This window comes from Cheilinus undulatus, linkage group 4, assembly GCF_018320785.1.
Source record: "Cheilinus undulatus linkage group 4, ASM1832078v1, whole genome shotgun sequence".
In the NCBI taxonomy this organism is placed as follows: domain Eukaryota; kingdom Metazoa; phylum Chordata; class Actinopteri; order Labriformes; family Labridae; genus Cheilinus; species Cheilinus undulatus.
The window spans coordinates 46,119,365-46,145,076 of record NC_054868.1 but is presented as its reverse complement, the minus strand read 5'-3'; the positions used below and the strand labels follow the sequence as shown (position 1 = coordinate 46,145,076).

At 38.8% G+C, this 25,712-nt stretch overlaps 1 protein-coding gene across 2 annotated transcripts in view; it reads left to right on the top strand.

The window, feature by feature from the left end:
• Positions 1–25,712, top strand: part of LOC121507877 (noelin-2-like) — an 81,833-nt gene that overhangs the window by 1,623 nt on the left and 54,498 nt on the right. The window contains exons 2-4 of one of the 2 annotated variants that reach the window (XM_041784248.1): positions 232–315; positions 401–516; positions 25,267–25,416. In XM_041784248.1, coding sequence (XP_041640182.1) covers positions 451–516; positions 25,267–25,416 — 216 coding nt within the window. In that variant the 5' untranslated portion in view covers positions 232–315; positions 401–450. Of the gene's footprint in view, positions 1–231; positions 316–400; positions 517–9,960; positions 10,483–25,266; positions 25,417–25,712 lie in introns of those variants that run through there. The other variant, XM_041784247.1, reaches the window with a different exon arrangement.

The window sequence follows — 25,712 nt, the reverse complement described above, 5'->3', positions numbered from 1 at the left end:
GTTGATTGTGTTATTACACCTCAAGCTGTCGATCTCAGGAGCGCCCACACACCTGGTAACACACTGTAATCCCCAGCTTGTGTTGACGTAACAGATTATCATGCTGTCCTCCAACTCCTCCTTCCCTGTACCTCCTCTTTCACCTTCTCTCAGACACTTGTTCTCTCCAGTTAGCCTCAGTAGCTTTCTTCACTATGCAGCTAACACCATCACTGTGTTTTCCTTTCACAGCCACAGGGGATTCACTCACTCCGGCCTGGCCTCGGCACTAGTTCAGAACCCTGAGGCTAACCAAGGGAGGTGTACAGTGTCCAGGTGATGCCTGAATTTGGAAACTTGCCTAAGTGCTCTGCAGGGTCACAGACTGAGTGTTGACTTTCTTTTTTTTTCTTTGAACTAGTGTCAAGCTAAAACTGGGTCAGGACTACTGGACCTGCATGTGAGAGGAGGATGGTGATGGGTCCACTTGACATCCTTTGGGTGTTGCAGCTGCTTTTTACTGTCTGTTTATGTAAGGTAAGGAGAAACACTCTGCCCCTGTGTCTAACTCTTAAACTCTGTATTTGAATATGGACTGTGTCAGAATTAATGCCGTTTTCAAACGGCATTAATTACATTTAAAAATGAGAAAAATAGCAAATGTCAAGGGATAGAACAGCTAGAGACTTGCTTAAAATCCTTTTCTGGAGAGACATTTCGCAATTACTCTGAATATTTGTGCAGGACTTCAAAGCAAGAAAAAGTTGAGTTTTATTAAATAACTTATAAGTTGGCAAAAATCTAGGATCTCCCAGTTCTTAAAGTCAAAGCATGCATTTGTTTGCATGGGAAATACATGAATATAAATCTCCCTTAGAAGATGTCCTGTTGAATACTTTCATTTACTCTGCATTTGAAAGAAATTAAAAGCTTCAACAGCATATAAAGGACTAGAGAAATACAGTACTGGCTGCCAGAGGAGTTTAGGATAGCATCTAGTGACTTTTACTTGCCTTTATTTCTTTAAATCTAATGTATTTTTGTGCTTTTATGCTTCTGATCTTTAGAAACATAGCTGCCATCCATCTTTTACTGAGGGTTTAAATGTGTTATCTTTATTATGGCTGATTACTTTAAATGTTTCCCTTTTATTATGTCTTATCTTGCATTTTCAGACTTTGTTTTGCTCTATTGAAAAACACTTCATTTTTCTATATTTCCTCAAACCGCAAACAGGCAACTACCTGAGCCAGTGACCGTGAATACCCTGTAGGTGTTTTACACCGCTCACTTGTCATGTTGTTCTATTGTGCCTCTCCATCTCCCGTCGACTGTGTTACCCCTAAGTGCTGCTGATTGAAATATTCATGTTAGTTCAGAATATTTGCTGAAGGGCATTTTATGTATAATCCATGTGTATCCTGGGGGCTCTTTTCCGAGACGAGGAAGCAGGAGCATGTAACCGCTGATGAGAACAAAGGCACAATAAAACATTTAGTGTTTGTTAGTTAAATTGTCAGCGTATAATCGCTCCAGGCAGGAGGCACAGAGCTCTTCTTTTGTAGTTGTGTTGTAGTAAAGGGATGTTGTTGTACCATGAGGAGTGCTCTCTCACATCAGTTATTAACTCTAACGCTCTGTGGGAGTCTTTGAACACATCAGGAGTTCTTTATCAACTCCAGAAATGTACTTAACTTTAGTTAGTCAGCTGATCAGTCATAACTTTTCCTCAGCATTTTCCTCATCCATCCACTTTCTTCTACTGGGCTTGGATCACGGAGGCAGCAGCCTAAGCAAGTTGACCTAGACATTCCCTAAACGCTCTGACCCCCTCTTTAAGGCTAAACTATACGAGGGGAAAAATGGCAATGTTTTTTTTTTTTTTTTTTTTTTTTCATTCTTCAATATATAGTGTGATTTAAAAAGAGAAAATTAGACCTGATAGATGCAGTGCTTTCTTGTGTACAATAATTACATTTTTAATCAAAAAATGTATTTATTGCTTTTCCTAATTTGATCTTTAGGTTCTTTTTTGAGTGCTAAAGTTACATTTAGTCGACATGATCAGCTCCATGAGTTTAACTCCTCATTAACCGAAAGCTCTCACTACAGCTGGGAAATTAATCGAAAATTAGATTAAATCAAAATATGGCCTGCTGCAATTTTCAAATTGCAAAAGGTGCAATATTTCTTTGACCTGAAATCTGTGTCAAAGTACCAATTTTAAACTTTTTTTGCAGCAGAGATGTTATGCATGACATCTACAATCATTCAGGTGCCATATTTTTAGAATAGTAAACAAAAAAATCCTATTTTCTTTTTTTGTACTTTTTTCTTATTAAATATAAGAAAGATAAAACCCCTTCAATAAAATAATTCATATCAAATTTGCAACACAAGTCAAAATGATCAGAATTAGAAACTTTTTAAGAATTGTTCAGTCCTTGTATAAGAATAAAAGAAAGTTAAGGAATAATCGCATATCAAATAGCGTATGCAATAATGGGGAAAAAAAATCGCAGTTACGTTATTTACCAAAATCGTTTAGCCTTAGCTCTAACACAGCAGAGCACAGCTAGAGCTCCAGTATAGCAGCTATTAACTGACTGTTATTTTAACAGAGGTGACAATGGCAAAATACTCCCTCACAATCTGCCTCGCTTAATTGGGATTCTACCTTGACCGTCATGTCAGTGTATTTACAACAGCAGCAGCGTCACCTGTAGCCTGACTGTTTTTAAATGCAGAAGACATTTGGACTCTGCATGTACTAGGGTTGTCAATTTTTAGTAATTTTTTTTTTTTTACTTTTTAAGCCTTTATTGATAGAGGAGGACAGTGGATAGAATTTGAAATAAGGATGAGAGAGTGGGGGAGAAACACACGGGAAAGGAGCCACTGGCTGGACTTGAACCCTGCCACCCACATACAAGGGCACAAGTGAGCCATGTGTGACGGTTCATTGCTGAGGAGGTGGTATATTGCAACCATAATCCAAAAGTACCTCCGTAATACAGGATAATATCTGAAGCATAAAGCTGGTGAAAACATTTAAACAACACTACACCACATTTCATTTTTAAAGATTATTCTGGGTTTTTTTTTCTTTATGCCCAGATAGAACAGCCTACAAGAAACAGGAAATATGGGAAGAGAGAGTGGGGGAAGATGTGCACCAAAGAGGGCCTGGATTGGGAATCATTCCTGCGACCAGTGCACCAAAGACTCCAGCCTCTGTAGACTGGCAGCTTATGCTACATGTTTAAGATGAGATAGTTGAGCTTTATTATTAATCCATTGTCTATATGAGGGAATCAATGCGCAGTTCTCAGTTCTCTGACTGCAGGTTGCGATTTCAGACAGGATTTTGTGTTGATTAGTTATAAAAATGAGAAAACTTGCAGTTTTCATCAAACAGCACAAAAATGGCAGCCTGAAATGCTTCAGGTCATGTACTCCACATGTCCTGCAGTGTGACTATTGCTCATGCACACATTACCGCCACAGATGTAAAACGATAAATGATTCAACCTTACTCCTCCTGGGGGGTCCTGAGGCATTTCCAGGCCACAAGGGGTGTAATCCCTCTGGCAAATTATGGGTCTATCCAGAGGTCTCCTCCCATTTGGTCATGCCTAGAAGAATCCCAAAGGGAGACAACCAGGAGGCATCCTAATCAGATGCCTGAATCACCTCAGCTGACTCTTTTCAAGGAGCCGCAGTTGTACTCCGGACACCAACGAGATGCTGATGTGAATCAAAGGCTCTGCCTTCCAGCTCAACTCTCTCTTCACTGTGGTGGTTCAGTACAATTCATGCCAAACTGCGGGTGCTGCACCAGTCTGTCGGGCAATTTAATGCTCTATTTGACCCCCAGACCCAGAAAAAGTTTAACTCCTTTTCTTGTGAGACTCACACCCGGAGGAAGCAATACACTACCTTCTAGCAGAGGACTTTGGCCTCTGACTTGGAGGAACTGACTCTCATCCTGACTGCTTTGCACTCAGCTACAAACCGTCCCTTTGCTTGTCTTGTTCCTGGAGGTCATAAGGAGCCAATAGAACAACATCATCTGCAAAAAGCAGAGATCAATTTTGACATTTGCAAATAGAAAACCGTCTTCCCAGTGGCTGCACTCAAGGTCCTGTCTTTGTAAACAACAGACAGAATCAGTGGCAAGGGACAGCTCTATGCACAGAAACCATAGCTGACTTTGTGCCAAGAACGTTGACACAGCTCCCACTGTGGTTGCACAGGGACCAAATGGCTTCCAGCAGCAACCCCCATATTTATGTAGTAACCCCAACAAGAGCTCTCTAGGGACAGGATTGTAACCCTTATTCCACAAACCACATGTAAACTAGATGAACAAACTCCCATGCTCCCGAAGGAAGCCTTGCAGAGGTAAACCTACAGTATAAGTATGTTCTTGAAACATGAGCATTAAAAATCTGCCACAGAAATGATAAATTGCCTGTGTTTTTATGCCTGCAGCTGTAGGTCGAATACAATGACTTTTTTAATGAATCACTAGCTCCTTTAAAAAATCTAATTTAAGGCTATTAGGATTTATGTTATTGTGTTTTATAACAGTTTGTAGATGAGAGAGGTCCCTTGGCTCTGCATGACTTGGCAAAGGAAATAATAACCCCTCAAGTGCTTTTCTACATAATTAGTTTTAACAAACCAGAGTTAAACACAAAACAAACAAAAATATTCCTAACAGTTTAAACAGGAGTGTTGATTTATTCTGCAGCATTTCTTATTGGTTTTTATGCTTCACAGAGTAGCATAGTTCTGGAAGTGCTGGATTTTCCAAATGTTCGGGAGCGCCCAACAGTCATAAGAAATTTTATTTTATCAGTTTTCATGCTGTTATAAGAAGTAAAGAAATCTTTTCTTATGTCAAACTATCACAACTAGATTTAATATATTAAAATAAGAGTCAAGGAAGGCAAAGACATCTGAGAAATCCAAGTGTATGGTCCAGAAAAAGGAATATGCAGATTTCTCAGTGTGCTATTGTCTTGGGGTGTGACAAGATCTTGTTGCACAAGATCTCATGACATTAAACTGTCATGAGATTTCTCGTTGAGGGTACAACTGTCTCTCTGGACCAGTCAGCAACACGGATGCAGAACAGCAGTTACCATGACACAGCCAGATATTTCACTGAAAACCGCCAATATAAATGTCCCTGGCTCTCCTAAATCATTTGTGTGGCAGCTATTGGAGAAACAGAGCATAGCTGATCTATGTCCTGTTTCCTCTCTCCCATCCCCCAAACACCTACTGGCTTAAACTGCATGTGATCCGCAGATAGATATAAAGGTAATCATCACTGCTGCTAAATACCTGTGCAGTGTCTTAGTGAATGTACTTCTTTATGTTTGTGCATGGATTCTTGGACAAAGATGGCTCATAAAGTGTTGATATTTGTTACTTTATTCAAATGCTGCTTGACTTTTCTCCATTCTCTCACTGTGCCTGTGTTTTTCACACATCTATCAGCTGTTTGCTGCACGTGACATCAATCAGAAACTTAATTTAAGTTATGAATCATCCAAACTGCAGTAATACATTTAGTAAAACAGACCCTGTTATAAAGCGCTTTATTAGCTCCTGAAACCAGCGATATAGTCCAAAAAAGGTGCCGTTCGCTGTCTGAAACATACGTGTCCAACAAAGTCAAAGCTCATATGAGAAAAAAATAGGACCACAATACATTTGAAATAAATTCTGTATATAAAGACAAATTCTGATAGAGAATTACAAATTCTATCACTGAAATGATGCAGCTTTTTATATTTCAGTCTGTTTTACTCCAATTTTTATTAATATGCTCTCAGTAAAACAAGAGTTCAGGTTCATTTAATGCTTATGATTCATTAGATTTGTAGCGCTAAGTAGTGAAATGAATTGAGGGTATGACACGGTATTAAAATGAACGGATATTTGATTTGATTTGCGTTAAAATGCGCAGTTTGAGTCATTGCCAGAGAAGTCACAAACTTTATAAGCAGATAATCAGAACAGAAGGATAAGTGGGAGTGCTGCACAATTAATTAATCTTATCTCAATGTTAGGCTGTGCATTTCCATAATCACATAAGAGGCTGCAATTATTTTTGTATTGAGTAGTACTTGAAAGGTTTATAAAAATGCCCGCAAAAAGGCATTTAATCCAAACAACAATAGTGCCTCTATGACGGTTTGTAGAAGTAACTTTATTAATTTAAAAAATAGTAATAAATTATATATATATATATATATATGTATGTATGTATATATATATATATGTGTGTGTGTGTGTGTGTGTGTGTGTATATAAGTATATGTGGGGTGTTAAGGTACGTACATTCCTACAGTACCGATTCGGTACAGGCCTCTCGGTAGGTACAGACGTGTACCGAACAAATACATGTGGAACAAAGCTCACATACAGACAGAAAACCAGAGCACAGCTCACTGTCACACTGTCCTGGTAACCACACAACCACAGCAAACAACAGCAACAGCCTGAATATTCCCAGATAAAAGTGTCCTGTTTAGGAACACTTTGTTTCCCAGAAAAATACCACAATGGACAAAGACAACAACAGTAGCGCTGCCATAATTTCAGCAGGTGTGTCGCAGACAGCTTGTCATCCAGCGGATCAACCAAAGCATTTTAAAAAGCACCACTCAAACAAGAACGTCACTGTAACGAGAAGGAAAAACAAGAAGTCTCACCTGCTGGTTATGAATTTCCCATGATTTCAAATCTTTTTTATTATAACAGTGGTGCTCTGGCTCTGTGAATCAAATTAATTCTACCTTCAACCGTCAGCCTCGGAGGAGGGGGAGAGAGGACTCCATCATGTCTACAGCTGCGTCCTAGGTAAAGTTATCCTCAGATGTTACACAGCTCTAACCTCTTTATCTGCCAAGATGGGCTGTGAAAAGTTCTCCCAAATTTTTTGGTAGGTGCCATTGATTAAAAAAGTAATCCAGTGCTGAAGTCCGTGTTGAAATCAGCAGGATAGATGCTAACTAGCATACTTTACAAGCTAACTCAAGCTTGTGTGATCACACGTTCAAGTTGGCTGGGAAATTTCGTGTTTTAAGAATGGGTATAAATATGTTAATATATCAATTGAAATAACCTAGTAATTCAAATTGTATTTATTTATTAATATTTTTAAACATTGAAGAACTTTTGATAGGGGGTTGCAGCATTATTAATAATTTAAATTTCATTTATTCAGCCTATTTATTCTAATAAAATTTCATTTTTAAAAAATTAAAAATTAAATTGTGTTTTTTCAATTCAATTACCGTACCGAAAACATACTGAACCGTGACTTCAAAACCGAAATGCCAAACCGAAATTTTTCTTACTATTACACCCCTAATATATTTATTTATGTATGTATATATATTTATCTTCAAAACTATGATTATTCTCTACATTTTCTTTAATAACCGAGCAAGAAGACTTATGATACCATTGAAGAACACATCCTAATCACAGTTGCAAATTTGGGGATATTTAAAAAATAATTTGAGCCGTACTGTTATTTAAATATAAACACTCATTTAAAGTTTTAGAATGAACAAATTTACAAATTTCAGTCCTTAAAACAGATTTTAAAGTGTAAGGAATGATGCCAAATAAAGAAACAGACTTCAGATAACTTAGGTCTGGTCTGGCCTTAAAGCTCCACTTACTTATTTGTTTGAAAGGGCAATATTTACAGCTGATTTAAACAGAATTATATAGCCAAAATATTAGTATTAAATAACAGCTGAACTTTTAATATCTTCTGATACTGATAATTCACTTTTTAAGCTAAAATCTGCTGATATGATATTATGCAGATAATATTATGCATACCAATGTTAATTTTGACAGCACTTTTTAATTTATAGTCTTTTGCCAAAAATATCTTTTAGTTTTAGTCATAATTTAGTCATCTAAATTGTTTTAGTTTTTGTCTAGTTTTAGTTGACGAAACTTCCCAACATTTTAGTTGACGAAATTCACAGTAAGTTTAGTCGACTGACTGGATCTATCTCCAACTTACCCCCACCACCACACAGCCATATATCCAATCACAAGTAGTTGTGATTGGATATATGCCTAACTTGCCCCTACTTTCTACATGATGAAATTAGGTCTGATTGGATAAAGTCTCTTTCAAACATTTAAGTCTCGTTTTTATTTTTGACTAAAGTGTCAGTTAATTTCGTTTTAGTTTTTGTCCATGTGCACTTGTGTATTCATCAGGGGAAAAAAGGCTATTAATGAAACTATAAAAAAAATAATTAGTCAATAAAATTAACACTGCTTATGGTCCAGAAAAATCACATTATTACCCATCTGCAGCACTAATAGATAGTTAGAACATTTACAAATGGATCTGCATAGCTTTGCATTTTGGGACTTGAGTCATATATTTTATTATCAAAATTAAAAATAGAGTAAAATCCCGTCTGTGAACTTAGTGGCCTGTTTAACCCCTAAGTGTTGACAGAATCCCTCCATAAGGCACCAAACAAAATGAACTATGGCTCCATACCGCTGGAAATAAAACTAAAGCAGCTGTATGAGCCTAGTGGTTGTGTCCATGTGCCGATTGAACAGAGGGGGTTGTCCTCAAAGTGGATGGCCTGGCTCTAAATTTGGTCCCACACCTCAATCCCTGCTCTCTTGCTCCGCAGTTTCAGACTCTATCATCTTTCCTCTTTTGAATAAGAGCATGAAAATCCAAAATTTAATCATAAAAGAATGAGAAAGCAGGCGCTGGTTTGGCTTGGTTGGTGGAGCAGGCGCCTGTGTGCAGAGGCTAGAGTTCTTGACACCCTGGTTACAGGATTGATTTCCTGCCTCTGTGCTATTTGTTCCATGTCTTCCCTTTCCCTATCCCGCTTCAGCTGTCCTGTCAGGATAAAGACCCCCCCCCCAAAAAAAAATAAGAAAGAAAAATGAAAATGAAGAAATAAAGAAAAGAAGAAAAAAGCAAAAGAAAATGAAACTATTTAAGACCTGCAGGTTCGTGTGTGAAAAAAGCCAACTGTCAGTTTTTGAAGTTCCATTTTGATGCATCTATGCTTGTATTGATTTATTTCATCCTAATTTAAAACTGTCAAGCATGTACATTTTTCATATACAAACAAAAGGCAGCATACAGGGACACTTAGTAAATAGTTCATGATGTATACGCTTATTATGGAATTGGGACATTCCTCTGCTCAGCAGATTTTTTAATTAGCTCCTTTTCATCTGAGTCCCTGGGCAGGTCGACACAAACACTGCACAGTGCAGAAGTGGCAAATTGGCTGGATTTTGTTTTTTGGGTTTGTGCTGCCATGGAAACGCTGCAGACATAAATCAAATAAAAGACCCTCTCAACATCTTCCTCTCAAGTTTAAGTGAGATCCAGAGTGAAACAGCTTACATCCTGAGTTTGAGGTGTATGCAGGTAGCCACAAGGTGGCAGTGTTGCATCAGCTGGCCTATGAAGCAAAAATATACACAAACACATGAACACACAGGCATATACACACATATAGACAGGGGACAGGTCAATCCACAGCATTGTGCTTTCATGTAGGCGTTTGCATTTAATCAATATAAAGAAAAGATGGGAAAAGGACACAGAGGAGTCTAAATCGATGTGTTCTGTCACTGAAATAAAGATGAAAGAGGGAAAATAAGTGGAGAGGAAAATACACTCTGAAGGAGTATAGATAGACAAATAGGTGACAAAGGGAAGAAAAAGAGGGCCGTTATGTGTTTGTTTTTTTTTCTCTAAATGGTGTTCAAGAGGAGAATTTGCTCATTTGATGAATGAATTGAGAGAAGATGAGGAGGAGAGATGGAGGAGAGAGAGAGAGTGAGAGAGGAGGGAGGAGAGTCAGAGAGTCAGTGGATAAATGAGAGAGCAGCGCTGGCTCAGCCACAGCGTCTTACTGCCAGGCAGAGGAAGCAGTCCAGGAGACACACACTCTCATAGAAACACACATACAGCTCAGTAGGATCTAACCAGCTGTTTCCAGGAGCATCTCCTGCAGCCTGAGCCGTCTCTGGATGTTTGGACTTGATGTTTCTGCACATGGAGGCATCTAAAGTGTCTTTTGCTTCAGGATTTATTCTTTAACCTGTAGGACTTGGGACTTGGACTTGCTGTGTTTCTTTTTTTTCGTGAAACACTGACTCTGGATTCTGCAGGGGCAAAGTCTAAGCTTCTTTTTTAACCTGTAGGATCATGTTGTGCACCTGCTGTTTTTAGCATGACTGCTGTCAACAGTTTGGACTGTGTGTGAGAGCCAGCTAGAGTCTCTGCCTGTGTGTTTGTGTGGATGTGTGTGCATCAGGATGAGTGTTCCCATGTTAAAGATTGGCGCGGTGCTCAGCACCATGGCTATGGTCACTAACTGGATGTCCCAGACTCTGCCGTCGCTGGTCGGACTCAATGGGACCATCATATCCCCTGATGGCACACATGAGCGGATCGTCAGCGTATGTATTCTACACTTACACTCTGAATGAAAAGCTGCTCTTTATGACAGAAAATGCACTCTTTCTCCTCTCTCAAAGTTTAATTAATCAGTTTAACAGCACAGATTATTTTTTATCATTCAGAAGCTGAAGTTGTTCAGGGTACTCACATGCTTCAATCAGCTGCTTTGTAAACACAGCCAGCCACTCTCTCTGTCCATGTATTCACATAAGCTCTCTTGAATGTGACTAATAAGAGAGAAATTGCTTCTATAGAAATGCGGCAAAACACCTTAATAGGATCTGGAGTTAAAGGGAGAGGGAGCCTAATCCAGGGAAAAATATGCAGCAGATGTTTGATCTGCTCATTGATGCAGAAAATAGACCAAAGAGAAAGAACAAAAAAGTCTTAGCGGAACAGATTTAGAACAATACTCAAAAATAGAGCACAGTGTGTCACAAATAGAAAGAGGGAATGACACTGATAGATCCCTTTGCTGTCTATGAGTCATGCAGAACGTGTACAGTAGGTTTATCACGATGATTTTAAATTTAGATATGATATTAATAAAAATAAACTGTAACATACAGCAGTGTTATTTTTTGGAAACTGTTTTGCGTTCAGAATTAGTCTTAATTTTAAAATTTCATTCAGTTTTAGCCATATTTTAGTCAGTTTTATCACTCTTTATAGTTTTAGTCTATTCTAGATTTAATCCACTTTAAGTCAGTAAAAAGTCCTTAGATTTTAGTCATTACTTTAACTCAATTATTTATCCTCTATTAACACACTATCAACGCTTGCATTGATTTAGAATATACTGATGAAAATACTGACATACTTGCGTACACACAGGGGAGAAATATCATAGATTTGAATGTCTGACGGTCCGGCACTAACATTTTAGTAGTAGTTTTATTTAGTTTTATTTAGAGATGCACAATACTGGGTTTTTGATCCATACCAACATTTGTACATGTATTACAAACCTAAAATCTGATTTGTAAAAACGCACTTTAAAGCTTTAGGATGAAAAAAGGAAGCAGACTTCTTTTTCTTTAATTTTCCAAATGACTGTGGTTCAGTAGGTAGAGTTGGTTGTCTTGCAGTCAGAAGAACATGGTTTGATCCGCAGCTCCTGCAGTCACATGTTGCTGTGTCCTTGGGGAAGACCCTTAGCCCCAGTTTGCTCCTGCTGCTTTGCTGTTGGCGTATAAATAGGTATGGGTTGTTTGAATGGGATTAGCTAATACTGAAGGCCAATTGTCCTAAGCAACCTCTGCCATCAATGAGAGCATGGAGTGAATGGATAGATGTGACCAACACTCTAAAAGTGTTTTGAGTAGTCAGATGACTAGAAAACGCTATTCAAGCTTAAGTTCATTTACAGAGTCTATTTACTTTAAAGCTTAAGAAATGAAAGCCTAAAACTCCACAAACGTATTTGTATATGCAGCCAGTATGGGCCAATACTTACAGCCGATAAACTGGCTGTATTTGCAGAAATGTTCATATCTGTCGATACCAAAATCAAACCTATAATGAGCGTTACTACTTTTAGTACTTTTAGTCTCCATGATGGAAACTAAACTTATTTTTGTTAGTATTTATCACAAAAAATGTGTTTTAAGCTAGTCATAGTCTCGTCTTCTCATGGAAAAAGGTAGTGAACTAACATCTTCAGTTACTGTTTTAGTCAATAAAATCAACACTGCTTTATAGAAAAATGGGGATGACCGGTTGCCTCAAAGTAGATGAAACCAGGAAGCAGTGTAAAAATGACGAATGAAATACTTAAGGCATTTACTAAAATGGCTCAATCATTTAAAAAACGATCATGTTCAGACCAATGAAGTCTTCATCAGGGTCAAGCATAGCTTTCTAGTAGAGCTGGGTGTTTCCCGCAGCCTCCTGATATGTATCAATATACAAAGGCAATGATACAATACATTTTGCGGTACATATTCATTTGGGATAATAAACATGTTCTAATAAACAGACACAGAATTCAACGTAGCAGCTAGTCTTCACTGTAGAGAATTACACCAAAGGGATTCTTTCATAGTTTTAGGGATCCTACATTTTGAAACAGCTAATTTCAGATCTAAGAAGTAAGGATGAGAATTGACAACATTTTATTGATAACGATTCTTCTTCTTATCAATTCAGTTCTTTATCAATTTCCCTCATTGATTCTTTACTGTGAAAAAATTTATTTTTGGAAAAAGTGGACTTTATTGGTTTTCACTGTTAACTCAAATTTGAGCCTCTTTCTTTCTGAACATTGAACAAGATGCACGCCACCTTCAGTGAGAGTCAATAACAAGCACACTTCAATTACCGGCTATACAAACAGCTTTAATAGCTAAAAATAACTGACATCAGTGACTGAAAATCACTTACAGTCAGTGTTGGATGTGACTATAAACTGCTAGCTAGCCTTGTGTCTTATCCTGTGTAGCTGGAGATTTGTGTGGCTGCAGTGTTTTACCTTGTTTGTACATGTCTGAGTCATGCCCAACTGCCAGGATTCTGGTGTAATAAACTAGTTTCTTTGCTTTTAGTCTTGCTGGCAGCCGATAGACTTCATGTCCATGTTTCTGATGACTTGTTTTGGAGTGAGGTGTGTGCTGCTATGAACTGCACCATGGGGATGTGTATTTTAAAACTACTGTTACACCATTTAAAGCCATATTGATTCTGTAATGTCAATGTTCAATACACGTATCGGCAAGGAGCACATAATATAATGGCATATCGATTTTTCTCAAGTACAGACCTACTATCCATACCTATTTTCATACCAGAGCAGACATGAATCCGAGGCACCCACTATTGTATAACTTCTTGTTTTGAATTACCAAAACTGTAGGCAAACTCCTGCACACTGTCCAAGTTATACAAATACAAAGTTTTAGTTTTAGAATGCTGCCAACACGTTTATGTAATTCAAACAGAGCTATGGATGAAAATATGACTGAAGATCTGTTTTTGGTACTTTTCAATACTGTGGCCCATTAAAATAACAGATTGTAATGTTTTAAAAACAGTCAGCAGGTTTCAGTGTATCAGAAATGTTGATAACCTTAATGTGCAGTATGCTGCCACTGCTAAAACACTCACACAATAACACACACACAACAGTATTCACAGAGAGGTAATAGGATTGCCTTCCTGATGACTTCCTGGGGGTGATATTTCTCCAGGGGAAGGCTGACTCACCCAAGGGACAGCCGGCAATTTGTTGGCCTAGCAACACCCTGGAACCCCCAAGAACGTGTATGTACACAGGTTTCTCAACTCTGTGTATGTGGGTGTGTGTCTGTGTGTGTTTTTCTTTTTTTTTTTTTGTATGCGTGCTTTGGGCTTTGCATGATTTAGGTCTCTGGCTTGAGAGGCACCTCACAGCTGCTATGTGGCTGTACTTTGCAAGTTCAGCAAAGTGCACACAGTCTGATGCAGGCAGACGCCTACACGCAACCACACACACTCACATAGACACACACACATAGACAAGAGCTGGCTGGAAACAGATGGAAATGTAAGTGGTGCAGCGTTGCTACTTCTTGCTGCTTCGGAGGATGATGGACAGAGAATCTCTTCAATCTTACAGCGTTGTGTTGCTGCGAGTCACTCTGACGACTGGATGTAATTGTGAGTGAGATCAGCAGTTCAGACCTCGTCTGTCTGATGTTCACACTGCTCTGTCAGCGCAGCTCACGGACTCCTTCAGTCACAATACCTGCCATGTTCACAATGCATTTAGTGGGCACATTTTAAACTGGAGGTTATATACAGCGATACATTGATATTATATCTCATTAAAATACCACAGTTATTTAGAATAGGCATCGTTTTGATATGTTATTTTTCTAATTAACTTCAGCTCTTTTTTCACCCATTTTTCTTTCTTTATTAACTGCGAATCTATAATGTGTTAACTATATAAACCACACTTTGTCATTTTTAACTCGTTCAACCAGTAATCTATTTTAACATATATACATGGGTTTCAGTGAGGGGAACTTAGGATACAATGAAAGCACAGTGATTCCCAAATAATGTGCCATGAGGCAAGTCTTGATGTGCTGTTGGAATTTATACAACCATGTGTTATTGTTAGGAAAGGATTTGTGATACTTCCAAAAACTTTTTGGATACCATGTGCTTTAAACCATCGGTTCCCAACCTGGGGTCAGAGACCCCCCAGGGCAGGCACCAATGATCTTGGGGGGGTGAGGCTTTGTCTGCTCTAGGGGCGCCAAAATTAGATTTTCAAATATTGACTAAAACCATGATTTATGGTTTTATCAGTGAAATAATTAAAATCTATGTTGATTTTTGGTTGCAGTGTGTCATTTTCTCTACTCTTTTGCTTTTCTTAGGTACATGTCAGAGAGTGGGGCTGTCAGTGGTTGGGAAACACTGCTTAAACAATACGATATTCATTATTTTTGTGTTTGTTTGTACCGATGAGACCACATTTTTGAATAAAATTTTTAAATTTGCAAACCAAAGATGCAAACAGCGATCAAATCACTGCACGTGCCAGTGTCCTGTTGCTCAAACATGGCGGTGATACAGAGAGAGAAGATTCTTTTTTCAGATTGTTTTAAAGCAGTTGGGCTAGCCACACACTACACAATTTTCAGCCCGATTTGAGACAGGATTCTCCCCCCGAATGTTGGTGCATATCCCGGCTTGTCGCAGACTACTATTTGTCTCAATAATCCTCAAGTATTTGGTGTCAACAGAATCACATTACTGCTCCAAATCACGTCATAGCCTCCCAGACCCAGAGTGTGTGGTGTCACCAGCTGGATGTTGCATACTTCAACCGCTCACAAACTCAAAAACAACTTGACCTTCATTCTAGCCATGATTTCATCTATTTTCTTTTCTGTGTTTTATGATTTTTGCTGCAGCTATAACACATGCCAGGACAGCCTGTGGTGAAGGGGCAGCAAGCTGAGGATTTCGATAGTCATCCATGTTTGTTTGTATTTTAAAGTCACGATTGATCACATGAGATTCTGTGAAACCCCCTGTTTGGGGAATCTTCACTGTGAGGTCACTGGCAGGTTGTCTGGCTGAGTCATCTAGTGTGTGCATTCAGGGATTTTAAGATGAAAAATTGTTTAAAATTCTTATGTCTGTGGTCTCTCAAATTTTTTAAATTGTTAAAAGTTTTGAAAGTCGTCTAGTGTGGCCAGCCTTACTCTCTAAAGAAGTTGGGTACACACTAACACCAGTGCACAGACATGAACGGAGATTCAGAATTTTGTTTGATTGATGCTGAAGACTACCTCTTTTTCACACTGTATGGCTCTCTGCTCTGCTTGCTGTCACAGCGTCTATCCCCACTAACTGTTTTAAAACATGAAGTCTCTCAAGACTTAATAAAACTTGCACACATTAATGTTAATGTCTGTTACAGATGAATAGGGAGAGTTGAGAAAGACAGTGATGTCTCCTGGTCCCTAAAAGTTTTTCTGTACATTAAGACCTGTGGACTGATGGCATTGTGTTGCCTTTCAAAACAGATGGATTGGCCAGATTCCATGTATGTCGTAAGACAAGGCCCCACTTTACAGTAATGGTGCCAAATCTGAGAATGGACTCTAACCAGTAAGTGTCATTTCAGGAGAACAAGGCAGTGGCTGTGGGCAGGGTTTAGCTGTACTGAAACAGATATCAAAATATCATTTGATTTAAGTAAAATCATGTTGAAATTCATCTTTGGGGTATCATGGCAACTGTAGAGTGCTCTTTATCTCTGGTGTGCCTTGCACAAAAAACCCCAAAACATTCTAAATCCACTGCGGTCTAATGCAATACGATGTGTAATGTCACAATATGATACAGCACAACACGATACGGTATGATACAATACATTTAGACGATACGCTACAATATGATACAGTAAGACATGAGATGATATGATAAGACTGTGGTTTCCAAATGGTGTGCTCTGAGGAAGAGTATGTGCTGTGTAGCATATTGAAGTCAGATGCCAGCATGGCACTGGTACCATCACGTCCAAAATCTACCATACTGAATTACAAGGAAGATTTTGGTGTTTTATTCCAGTACCCTGCCACTCTGACGCAATCTACCACCACTCCCAAGGAAAGGATCAAAATACATTATGTGATTTATGTGCACTTGTTTTACTTCAGCAGAGTGGGAACATCTTTTAGTTGCTTTGCTGTCTGGAGCGAGCTCTCTGCTCTTCTTGCATGTTCTTACTAAGGATATAGCCACTGACTGACATCTTAATGATGCAATGCCAGTATGATTTTTTTGTGTGAGCCTCTTGCACAAATAAGTGACACCTATTTCCTTTACTTGTCTGATCTATTGGTATCTTTTTAAGATATATCAGTCTTGCATGATACTGAGACAGCTTTTATTCAGCTGCTTACTTTTAATGCACTTTTTTTTTCTCTCAAAAGTATCAATTCAGGCACCGTTTAGGCCTAGCAGGTAGCAACCCATGTACACAGGAGGCCCCAGGTTCAAGTCCAGCCTATGGTTCCTCTCCTGCATGTCATTTCCCACTCTCTTATCCCTGTTTCTGAACATGTAAATAATGTGTAAAATCCCCAAATCAAATCTTTAAGAAAAAGGCATGTAGAATGTTTTAAATAGGCTTTTTTGCACGGAAATACGGATATGAATTTAGCATGCCTTGGGCAACAAAAAAGTTTGAAATCACCTGAAATATGATAGAATTCAGCATGCAATGAGAACAATATTCATTAACTACCGCCATGTGTTTTCATGTGTTTTTTATTAACTCCAGAACCTTCCCATCAGGTTAACACTCCCCTGGTGGAAGACAGCTTGTAGACTGTTGTGTCTTAAATAAGCTGTTTCATTTTTTAAGTATTGTCCTACCTCCACTGCCTCTGACTCCCATCTGTTCTGTTCTTACAGTATTGGCTTTTTATAAGATCTCCACTTTCTCTGTAGATATATTTGCACTGATCACATCCATCCGATCTGCCTGAGTTGATATTTATCATTTCTCCCTTGCGTGAAATGAGCCCTCAGCTGCCTTATGTCCTCTTCTGTTTAATTACATCAAGCATTTGACTCAAACAAGGCATACATTCTCATCCCATCCACGTTTTCCTGTTTAAACCCTTTTACCCCCCTCACCTTCATTGCCAACTCGACTTCAAGGTTAAAACACCAAACACTGCTGATTGATTTATCAGATGTTTCCCTACAGGCATTCTCCTACCCTCCCTGCACCTCAACCGCCCCCCAGCTTCCTCCTCTGTTGTTTCTCTTTTTCAGGGTTTGTAGGGCAGCTTCTCAGTGAGATTATTGTGACAGGCTGGTGTGCAGGCATGGAGCCATTCCTTTGTATTGTTCTAAAATGTTCAAACTAAGTAGGTCAAACAGAAGACCTGCTAAAATCTCTCCAAATGAGCTCACATATGCTTTCATGTTTCAGTTCATATCTTTAGACCTCCGCGGAAAAATCTGCGTCACCTCGGCATTACCTAATGCAGCCCAAAATAGCCCCAGAATTAAAAATGGAAAGGTGTTATTATGTAAAACTCTGGCAGCTTTTTAGACCTATAAATAAATAAACGTGCCACTGTAGCCCCAGATATCGTGTCATAAAAGCATGCTGATCTCATTACGAAGTTCTTACCCTTTTCTCTGGTGTGTTTTTGTCTTTCTTTCTCCCAAATGATGGCAGTCAAAACATTAAACCAACACTGCAGACTCAAAGTAACTTTAAGATTTTTATTATAATTTCAGGTAGTGGTCAGGTTTGAACAGGAATTTAAACCTGCAGTTATTTGGTCACTAGGGGGCAAACCTCTAAGCCAAACAATGACATTTGATTAACGTTTAAGTTGATTTGGCAACAGATATCTGGGAATTTACACATAAAAAACACTTAGTAACAATGGTGGTAAGTTTAGTTTTATAATCAGGTGATATTAAGTCTGGAATTCAGCACATTTCAGGAATTGCTGGATCGTCAGCAACTTCTTAAATATCTAACTCTTAAGCTGCCAAATGCCTGACTGTGTTCAGGTGCTCAGTACTGATTGGTTTTGGACAGCTGGTGAGTTAGTTTAAGAGTCCAACTAGAGGAGAGGAGTGAGTGTGCAGCAAAACAGCTAAGTGAAGGGATGGTGATGTGAATCTTCATAGAGCAGAGAGAGTTGTATTTTTAAGTACCCTTTTATGTGGTGATTTGGTATGATACCTAAGATAGCTGTGAGAGCTAGCATGGGGGAGGGGTGGCTCTGGGACGCTGGAGAACACTGATCAGCCCTCTGGATGTGTCGTGTAACTAACTGAACAAAACACCAGCGATTTGATTAACCATTACAATAACTAGCTCATTCCTGGTCATCAACTGAAAACCTAGTCCAAAAAAATGGGTGGTCAACCTTGCTTCAGCCTTGGTCCGGTACAGCTCTGGCCTCCTAATGGCAATGGTCCAGACTCATACCAAGCCCATGTCCCTTCAGGGTTCCTCTAGGGCTGGGCAAATAATCGCAAATTTGATTAAATCACAATATGGCCTGCCGCAATTAACAGTCGCAAAAGTTGCAATAATTCTAATTTGAAATGTGTCAGAATACCAGTTTGAAACTTTTTTGCAGCAGATTATGCATATTATGCAAACTTTCAAGGTTTTATGTATAAAAATCCCTCTTTTACTAATGAATGTTTTTCTTATTTAAAACAAGATTGACATAAAAATGATCATGCTCTTCAAAATAAATATCTGATTGCAAAATAACTGCAATTAGACATTTGTTTTAAATTGTTTTGCCCTGCTATATTCTATCTAATATTGTTTAGGTTATGATAAAGAATACTGTATTTCTTGTCTTACAAATACATGAATAGTAAGATGAGGAACCTAAAAATAATTGCATATTAAATTGCAATTGCAACACTGGGGAAAAATATTGCAATAAGCTTATTTTCTAAAATCATTCAGCCCTAGTTTCCTCCTAGCTGACCCCTTTACAATGCATGTGGTCACCCTGATGTCTGGACCAGTCCACTGGGTCCTGTGCATCCAGTATGGGGTGAGCTGGATCAGGCCAGGAAAGCACAGTGGATGCCTATGAAAATGCAGCTGCCGTTCCCGTATCAGGCAGCTGCACCTTCCCATCCCCACACTCCTGAGCGCACCAGTGTTAGACACACAGTCTTGCCTTTGTTGGTGGATCTTTCATTCTCAGGTGTTTAAGTGTGATATAGTTTAAGGGTGTGAGGTTGCAAGCCCTGCAAGAGCCTCTGGCAGCATGGGATGTTAACCCCCTTTCAGCTGCGTTAGCAACTGCTAATTGATAAAAAAAAAAAATCAAGTTAATCACATCACTATGTTGTGATTAATCATGATTAATCACATTTCTTCATTTCCGTGAAGCAGACCTGGTTTTGTCTCCTCACTCATCACTGCTGGCTGTGTTTGACCCGCCTGCAACCTTTTCACCCCAGGGACGTAAACATCCGCAAAGGAGGACTACAGGAGGAAGTTGTGGTCAAACTCAGTCATATTATTATTATTTATTGTTTATTATTGATTGTTTTTTATTGTAAATGTTTCCTGTGCTATGATATCAGTTGTAGCTGAGTTTCCATATTATATAACTCTGACTTTTGTAAAATGTAAATAAAATAGATATTAAAGCCACAGAAACCAGTTTATGTTGTAAAACACTGATAAATACTTTTTAATCTGGTAAATTAACTGGAAAGAAAGTATTGCACTGACAAAACTATAAGCTGATAGTAAACATAAGGTGATGATATGAAATTAATGTTTTAATGACATGGGCCAGGTGGCAGAAGAAGCAGAGCTGTGTGTTGGTGTGGACCGTGAGTTGGTCAGAAATCATTTTGGTGCAGTTTTCTGAGATAACTCTGGGGAGCTGGTGACTTTTTGCCAGAGAAAAGCAGCTCTGGCTGTGGATACGAGGGAGAAAACTCTCCAGTACTGCTGATAGCTTTCCTGGACGCAGACGTGTGGGAGATGTCAGTGCTGATTTAAGCTGCAAACAAGACACATCCCATTCAGTGACGGATGTCGACAGTTTAGTTGGGTACAATAAAATACAAAGAGAACATGCACTCACCTTCTTACAAACCTAGGTGGTCACTTAGATTACAACATGCATCTAACTGAGATTTCCTGGAACCCTGCTGAGATGTACGGTTGACATGGAAATAGACAGAAAACGATGGTGAAAGGAAAACATTTGGCCGCTCGCCTAAATACAGCCTGACCCGGAAAGCACACTGAGGAAATGTGCTATTTCTACAGAGATGCTGCTTCAGGAGAATGAGTCATTGGGTTATTGTGAAAACACTTTTAAACGAAAAGATTCACACTAAAATAACCAAAAACAGCATAAAAAATGATAAAAATAGACATTAGAAAATCAAACAGAAAAATTAGATATAGTCTAAAGAGTCTCTTTATTTTCCCTGTTCGTAAGCGCAGCATGAGTACCTCTTTAAATGCTACTTTTTGATTTCTTTTGCACGGTCATCATTGAACCAAAACACTGACTTTATTGAAATACATTCCCACTGAGTAGTAATCCTCTACCTATACTGGGAGCTCTTTCATCACACTGTATATGTGCTGCAGGATTTATGTGCAGCCTGAAGGAAAGCAGCTCCTGAGGGATGTGATGCAGGGACAATTATTCCATAACACCCTCGTGCCTGTGGAGCTGGTGCTGTTTGCACATGATAGAAGCACACTGGGTGGATGTGTGACGTTTGAGTGCATTATCTTATCCTGTTCATAATGCAGCATGGAAGGAGATGCGAGAGCCGAAATTTAGAGGTGGTGAGGGATGAAAACGGTTCCAAAAAAAATTACAATCATGGGGTGTTGTGTGCATTAGACAAGGGCATTTTTTTTAGCCAGTTTACCTGAAAATGTGGACTTTTTAACATTTATGTTTCCCAATCTAGTTAAGAGAATTTTTTAGGTGATCAAATTTCATGAAGGGTTAGCCACTTTGACTTCATCTATCTTGTATTCTCTTATAAATAATCCATCAACCAGAGATGTTTAATTTACAAGATTTTCAAAGAAGAAATGGCCAAGTGCCATGTTTTAGAAGCTGGAGCCATGACTTTTTTATAGTTTACACTTAACAAACATCTAGTTGTTGAATTAATTATCAACATTACATTACATTACATAGTTACAACACACTTTAACGCCTTAAAAGGTATAAAATGTCCAAAGAGCCCGTACAATATTACTGGAGCTGGGGCGGATGATTTGGATAAAATGTATGTGGAATTTGATAATTTTATGTTAATAGTGTGGGAGAAAATAAATAAATAACACAGAAGACTGAACCTCTGGCAGACAGGTGACTGTTATGACATCACTTTGTCATGGTTTTGGTTTTTGTTGTAGCTGTTTAGTTTCCTGAGCTTAGTTTGTTTTCAGCCTCCTGTGTTCCCTAGTCCTTGAGTTTTCCAGTTTAGCTTCTAGTTCTGTTATACCGTGTCCTTGTTTTCTCTATCCCCAGTGTGTTTCCTGTTTTATATTGTAGTTTCTCTCTCCTTGTGTGTGATTCTGGTTCTCTTCCTGTCTTTGTGTTTTTCCCTCCACTTTGATTGCCCTCACCTGTGTCTCATTTGTCGTCACCTGTGTCTCATTGGCCTCACGCCCTCACCTGTCCCCCTGTGTGTAATCACTCCCTGTCTACTTAGTTTCTGTGTTTCTCTGTGTCTTTGTCAGTTTGTGGATCCCCAGCCCGTATTCACTCTCCGTTCTGTGTCTCCAGTGTTCTTTCATGTATTTTTTGTAGGGCTGAATGATTTGGGAAAATAATGTAATTTCGATTTTTTTTTTACCCAATATTGCTATTGCGATTTAATAAACGATTATATTTTAAGTTCCTTATCTCATGTATTTTCCAAAAAAAACCCATACAATAGTTTATTCTAAACTATAACCAACACAATATTAGATTAAATGAAGGCTGAACAATTTTAAAAATATCTAATTTTGATGATTTTGACTTATTTTGCAAATTGGATATGAATACTTGTAAGAAAGGGAATGATAATTTTATCTAATTCTCATATTTTACAAGAAAAATATACAAAAATGAAGAGAACAGGAATTTTTTGTACACTATTCTTAAGATATGCCACTAGAATGATTGCATCTCTGCTGCAAAAAAACCATTTAAACTGGTATTTTGACACAAATTTCAGGTAAAACAAATAGCTGCACCCTCTGCAATTTGAAAATTGCAGCAGGCCGTATTACAGTTTAATCTCTTTTGTGATTAATTGCCCAGCCCTAATTTTTTGTTGAGCTTGGGTTTATATTTTTGGCCTTTTGTTGTATTTTTTAGCATTTTTAGTTTAAACATTTGTTTTTGCTTCAGTGCCGTTGCGTTTGGGTCCTACTTTTGAGTTTTTTGCTATTGCTTGACAAATCTAATTTAAAAGAGGGTGGAAGCACCAGTGTTGTCATTATTGTACTATGCATTTTAGTCCATAATTATGTTGGAGGTGGGTTTTGGAGCCATGAAAGTCAAAGAGAGTAAAAAAGACAAGTAGTCTTCTTAGCACAGATGCCAGTGACTCTGTCAAAAAAATACTACTCTCTTTATTCTGTATGTTTGTTGTCTGAAATAAATAAACAAATGAAAATGGTTTTCTCAATAAGAAATGATCATGCTCTTTAAAACAACAATATACATTGAAATTGCAATATAAGTCAAAATAACTGCAATTAGATTTTTTTTCCAAAAATAGGTGTAAGCCTTAGTTTAATCCAATACTGTGCTGGTTATAATATAAAATGATTCATTGCATGTGTTTGTTGAATAATACATCAATGAGGAACTTCAAAAATTATTCCATATTATAATATAATATGGAATATTATAATATTCCATATTATAATATAATATCCAAAATTGTTTAGCCCTAGTTAGAAGTCACAAGGACACATTGTCATGTTAAGTACTGACATTTGCTAGCATTAGCCCATTCAGTACATCTGTTGTAAAAGAGCCACTGTTATGGAAAATGACTTCTTACGTTTCATAAAATGATTTTGGTTGGATGACCTCAGAATTTCATCTCTGCTTTTTGCAGATGATGTGGTGCTGTTGGCTTATTTAGCCGGGACCTCCAGCATGCATTGGGGCGGTTTTTAGCTCAATGCGAAGCGGTCAGGTTCAGCACCTCCAAGTCCAACACCATTGTTCTCAGCAGCAGTTTTTTCAGAACTTGACCATTTTTCTTCCTTAGATAAAGAGTATGTAACACTATTAAAAACTTTTCAATGACTGGAAACGGCAGGGGTTTAGTTGTACTTTATGCCAGTAGATATAATGGCTGCCACAGGTGTAGTAATTAGCTCGGATGTAGCCATAATAGGGCCGCAGTCTTATCAGATCTAGGCCACATTTTTAGAATTAGAACGAGAAAAGAACCAAACTGAAAGCTCCTCTTGGCAGAGGAGATGTATTTCAGTTCTGCTGACCGCCCTCGGCATGAGTTTTATCCAACTAAACTCCACTGTTCAAAAACTATGACAGCACCTGACTGTCAGCTCAGGTTACAACTAGGGTTAGGTATTGCAAAAAGGAGAGCTGTACCGTGTGCTCTCGTTGTGTGGTAAACTCCAGGTAAGAGCCAGGTGCTCTTGAAGAATGATGCATAAAATGTTGAAAAAAGGGAGAAGCCACCAGGGCAATCTTCAGGCACACACTTGCTCGAGCCAAGGATTAGGTTAAAAAGCCTTTAATGGTTCAGGGCATATCTAATAAAACAATAAAATCACAAAGAAAGCTGGTTTTGACCACACCGGGTCTTCATCAGAGCGTGTTTTTTTCACACCCTGATGAAGACCCTGATGAAGGCCTGATGCTATAGCGACCCAGTTTTGGATCAGTGAAAGAAAATGGATGGCTGAAAGGAAAGTGATTTGCAGACTGTGAAAACTAACACTTCAAGCTTTCAAGATTTTTATATACAAAATATGCTCTAAATAGATATTTGTGGGAATTTGAGTTGGCAGAGTCGCTGACGTCACATACCAAAGGTCCATATAACCATAGTTACAGTTTAACTGGTGTTAATTAAATGAAGTTCAGCGTTAATACATGCAGGACACGGTAGTCATACACCTAACCGTCATCCCAGCTCCCACATCCAATCACAGCTCTTTCTCTCAACACAACGCTGCATTTAAATATGACATACCTCTCACTGATCCCTGCTTGCATTAATACTGATGAACCACGCTGCTGCTGGCAAAGCTTAACTTCCTCCACCCCAGCCTCTTCCTTTATAGCATAAAGCTTGTTGCAACCTCATTTTCAGATTAATGTCTTAATTGCTTTTGAACAAATTTAATTGTACTCAATACACATTGTCATTACATTATCCATCCATTTGGGGGTTTAAAATGGTAAAATTTATGACAAAAGAATTCCTGATTAAATGCAGGGGTGGCAGTGGTGTGGTACTTTGTGCGCCCCATGTACAGAGGCTTCCATCTCTGGGGCAGACAGCCTGGGTAAGGGCCTGTGGTGCCTTTCCCTCATGTCATTCGATACTCTTTCTCTCACCAGGCGTAAAAATCCCTCCCAAAAAAGTGCAATGCAATGACCAGAAAAATCAAACATGTTAAACCAACAGTTAGCTCAGTGTGTGACTTTTTGGCCTCCTCTTTTGTCCATTGCACAGCTGACATGTTTATCTTGCAGCGACTTCATTAACACAGCGCCTTTGTTTGTTTGTGTTTGTATGCACAGGGTTTGTACCCGGGCTCAGAGGAGGGCTGGCAGGTGTACAGCACGGCTTCGGATCCTGACGGCAGGTGTGTTTGCACGGTGGTCGCCCCGGCACGAAACCTCTGCAAACGAGACCCTCGGAGTCGACAGCTACGCCTGCTGACTGAACAGGTGGGTGTGCGTGTTTGTGTTTGTCTGGCTCTTGAACGCGCCCCTGCATGTTTCAGCGGTCAGCATTGTGATGCAGCACGGGGGGGGGGCGAAAGGCAGCGTACTGGAATGAAATATTCACTGGACTGTCTCTTTGTTTTGACACTTGGAGAAACACACATAAAGAGAAACGCACAGCCACGCACACACCGAGGTCTCACTGACAGATGCATTCCTGATACATCAGTAGCTATATCCTCTAAAGACCTCCAGTCATTCAACATGCCAAAAGAGTTTAAACTCAAAGGAATCACAGA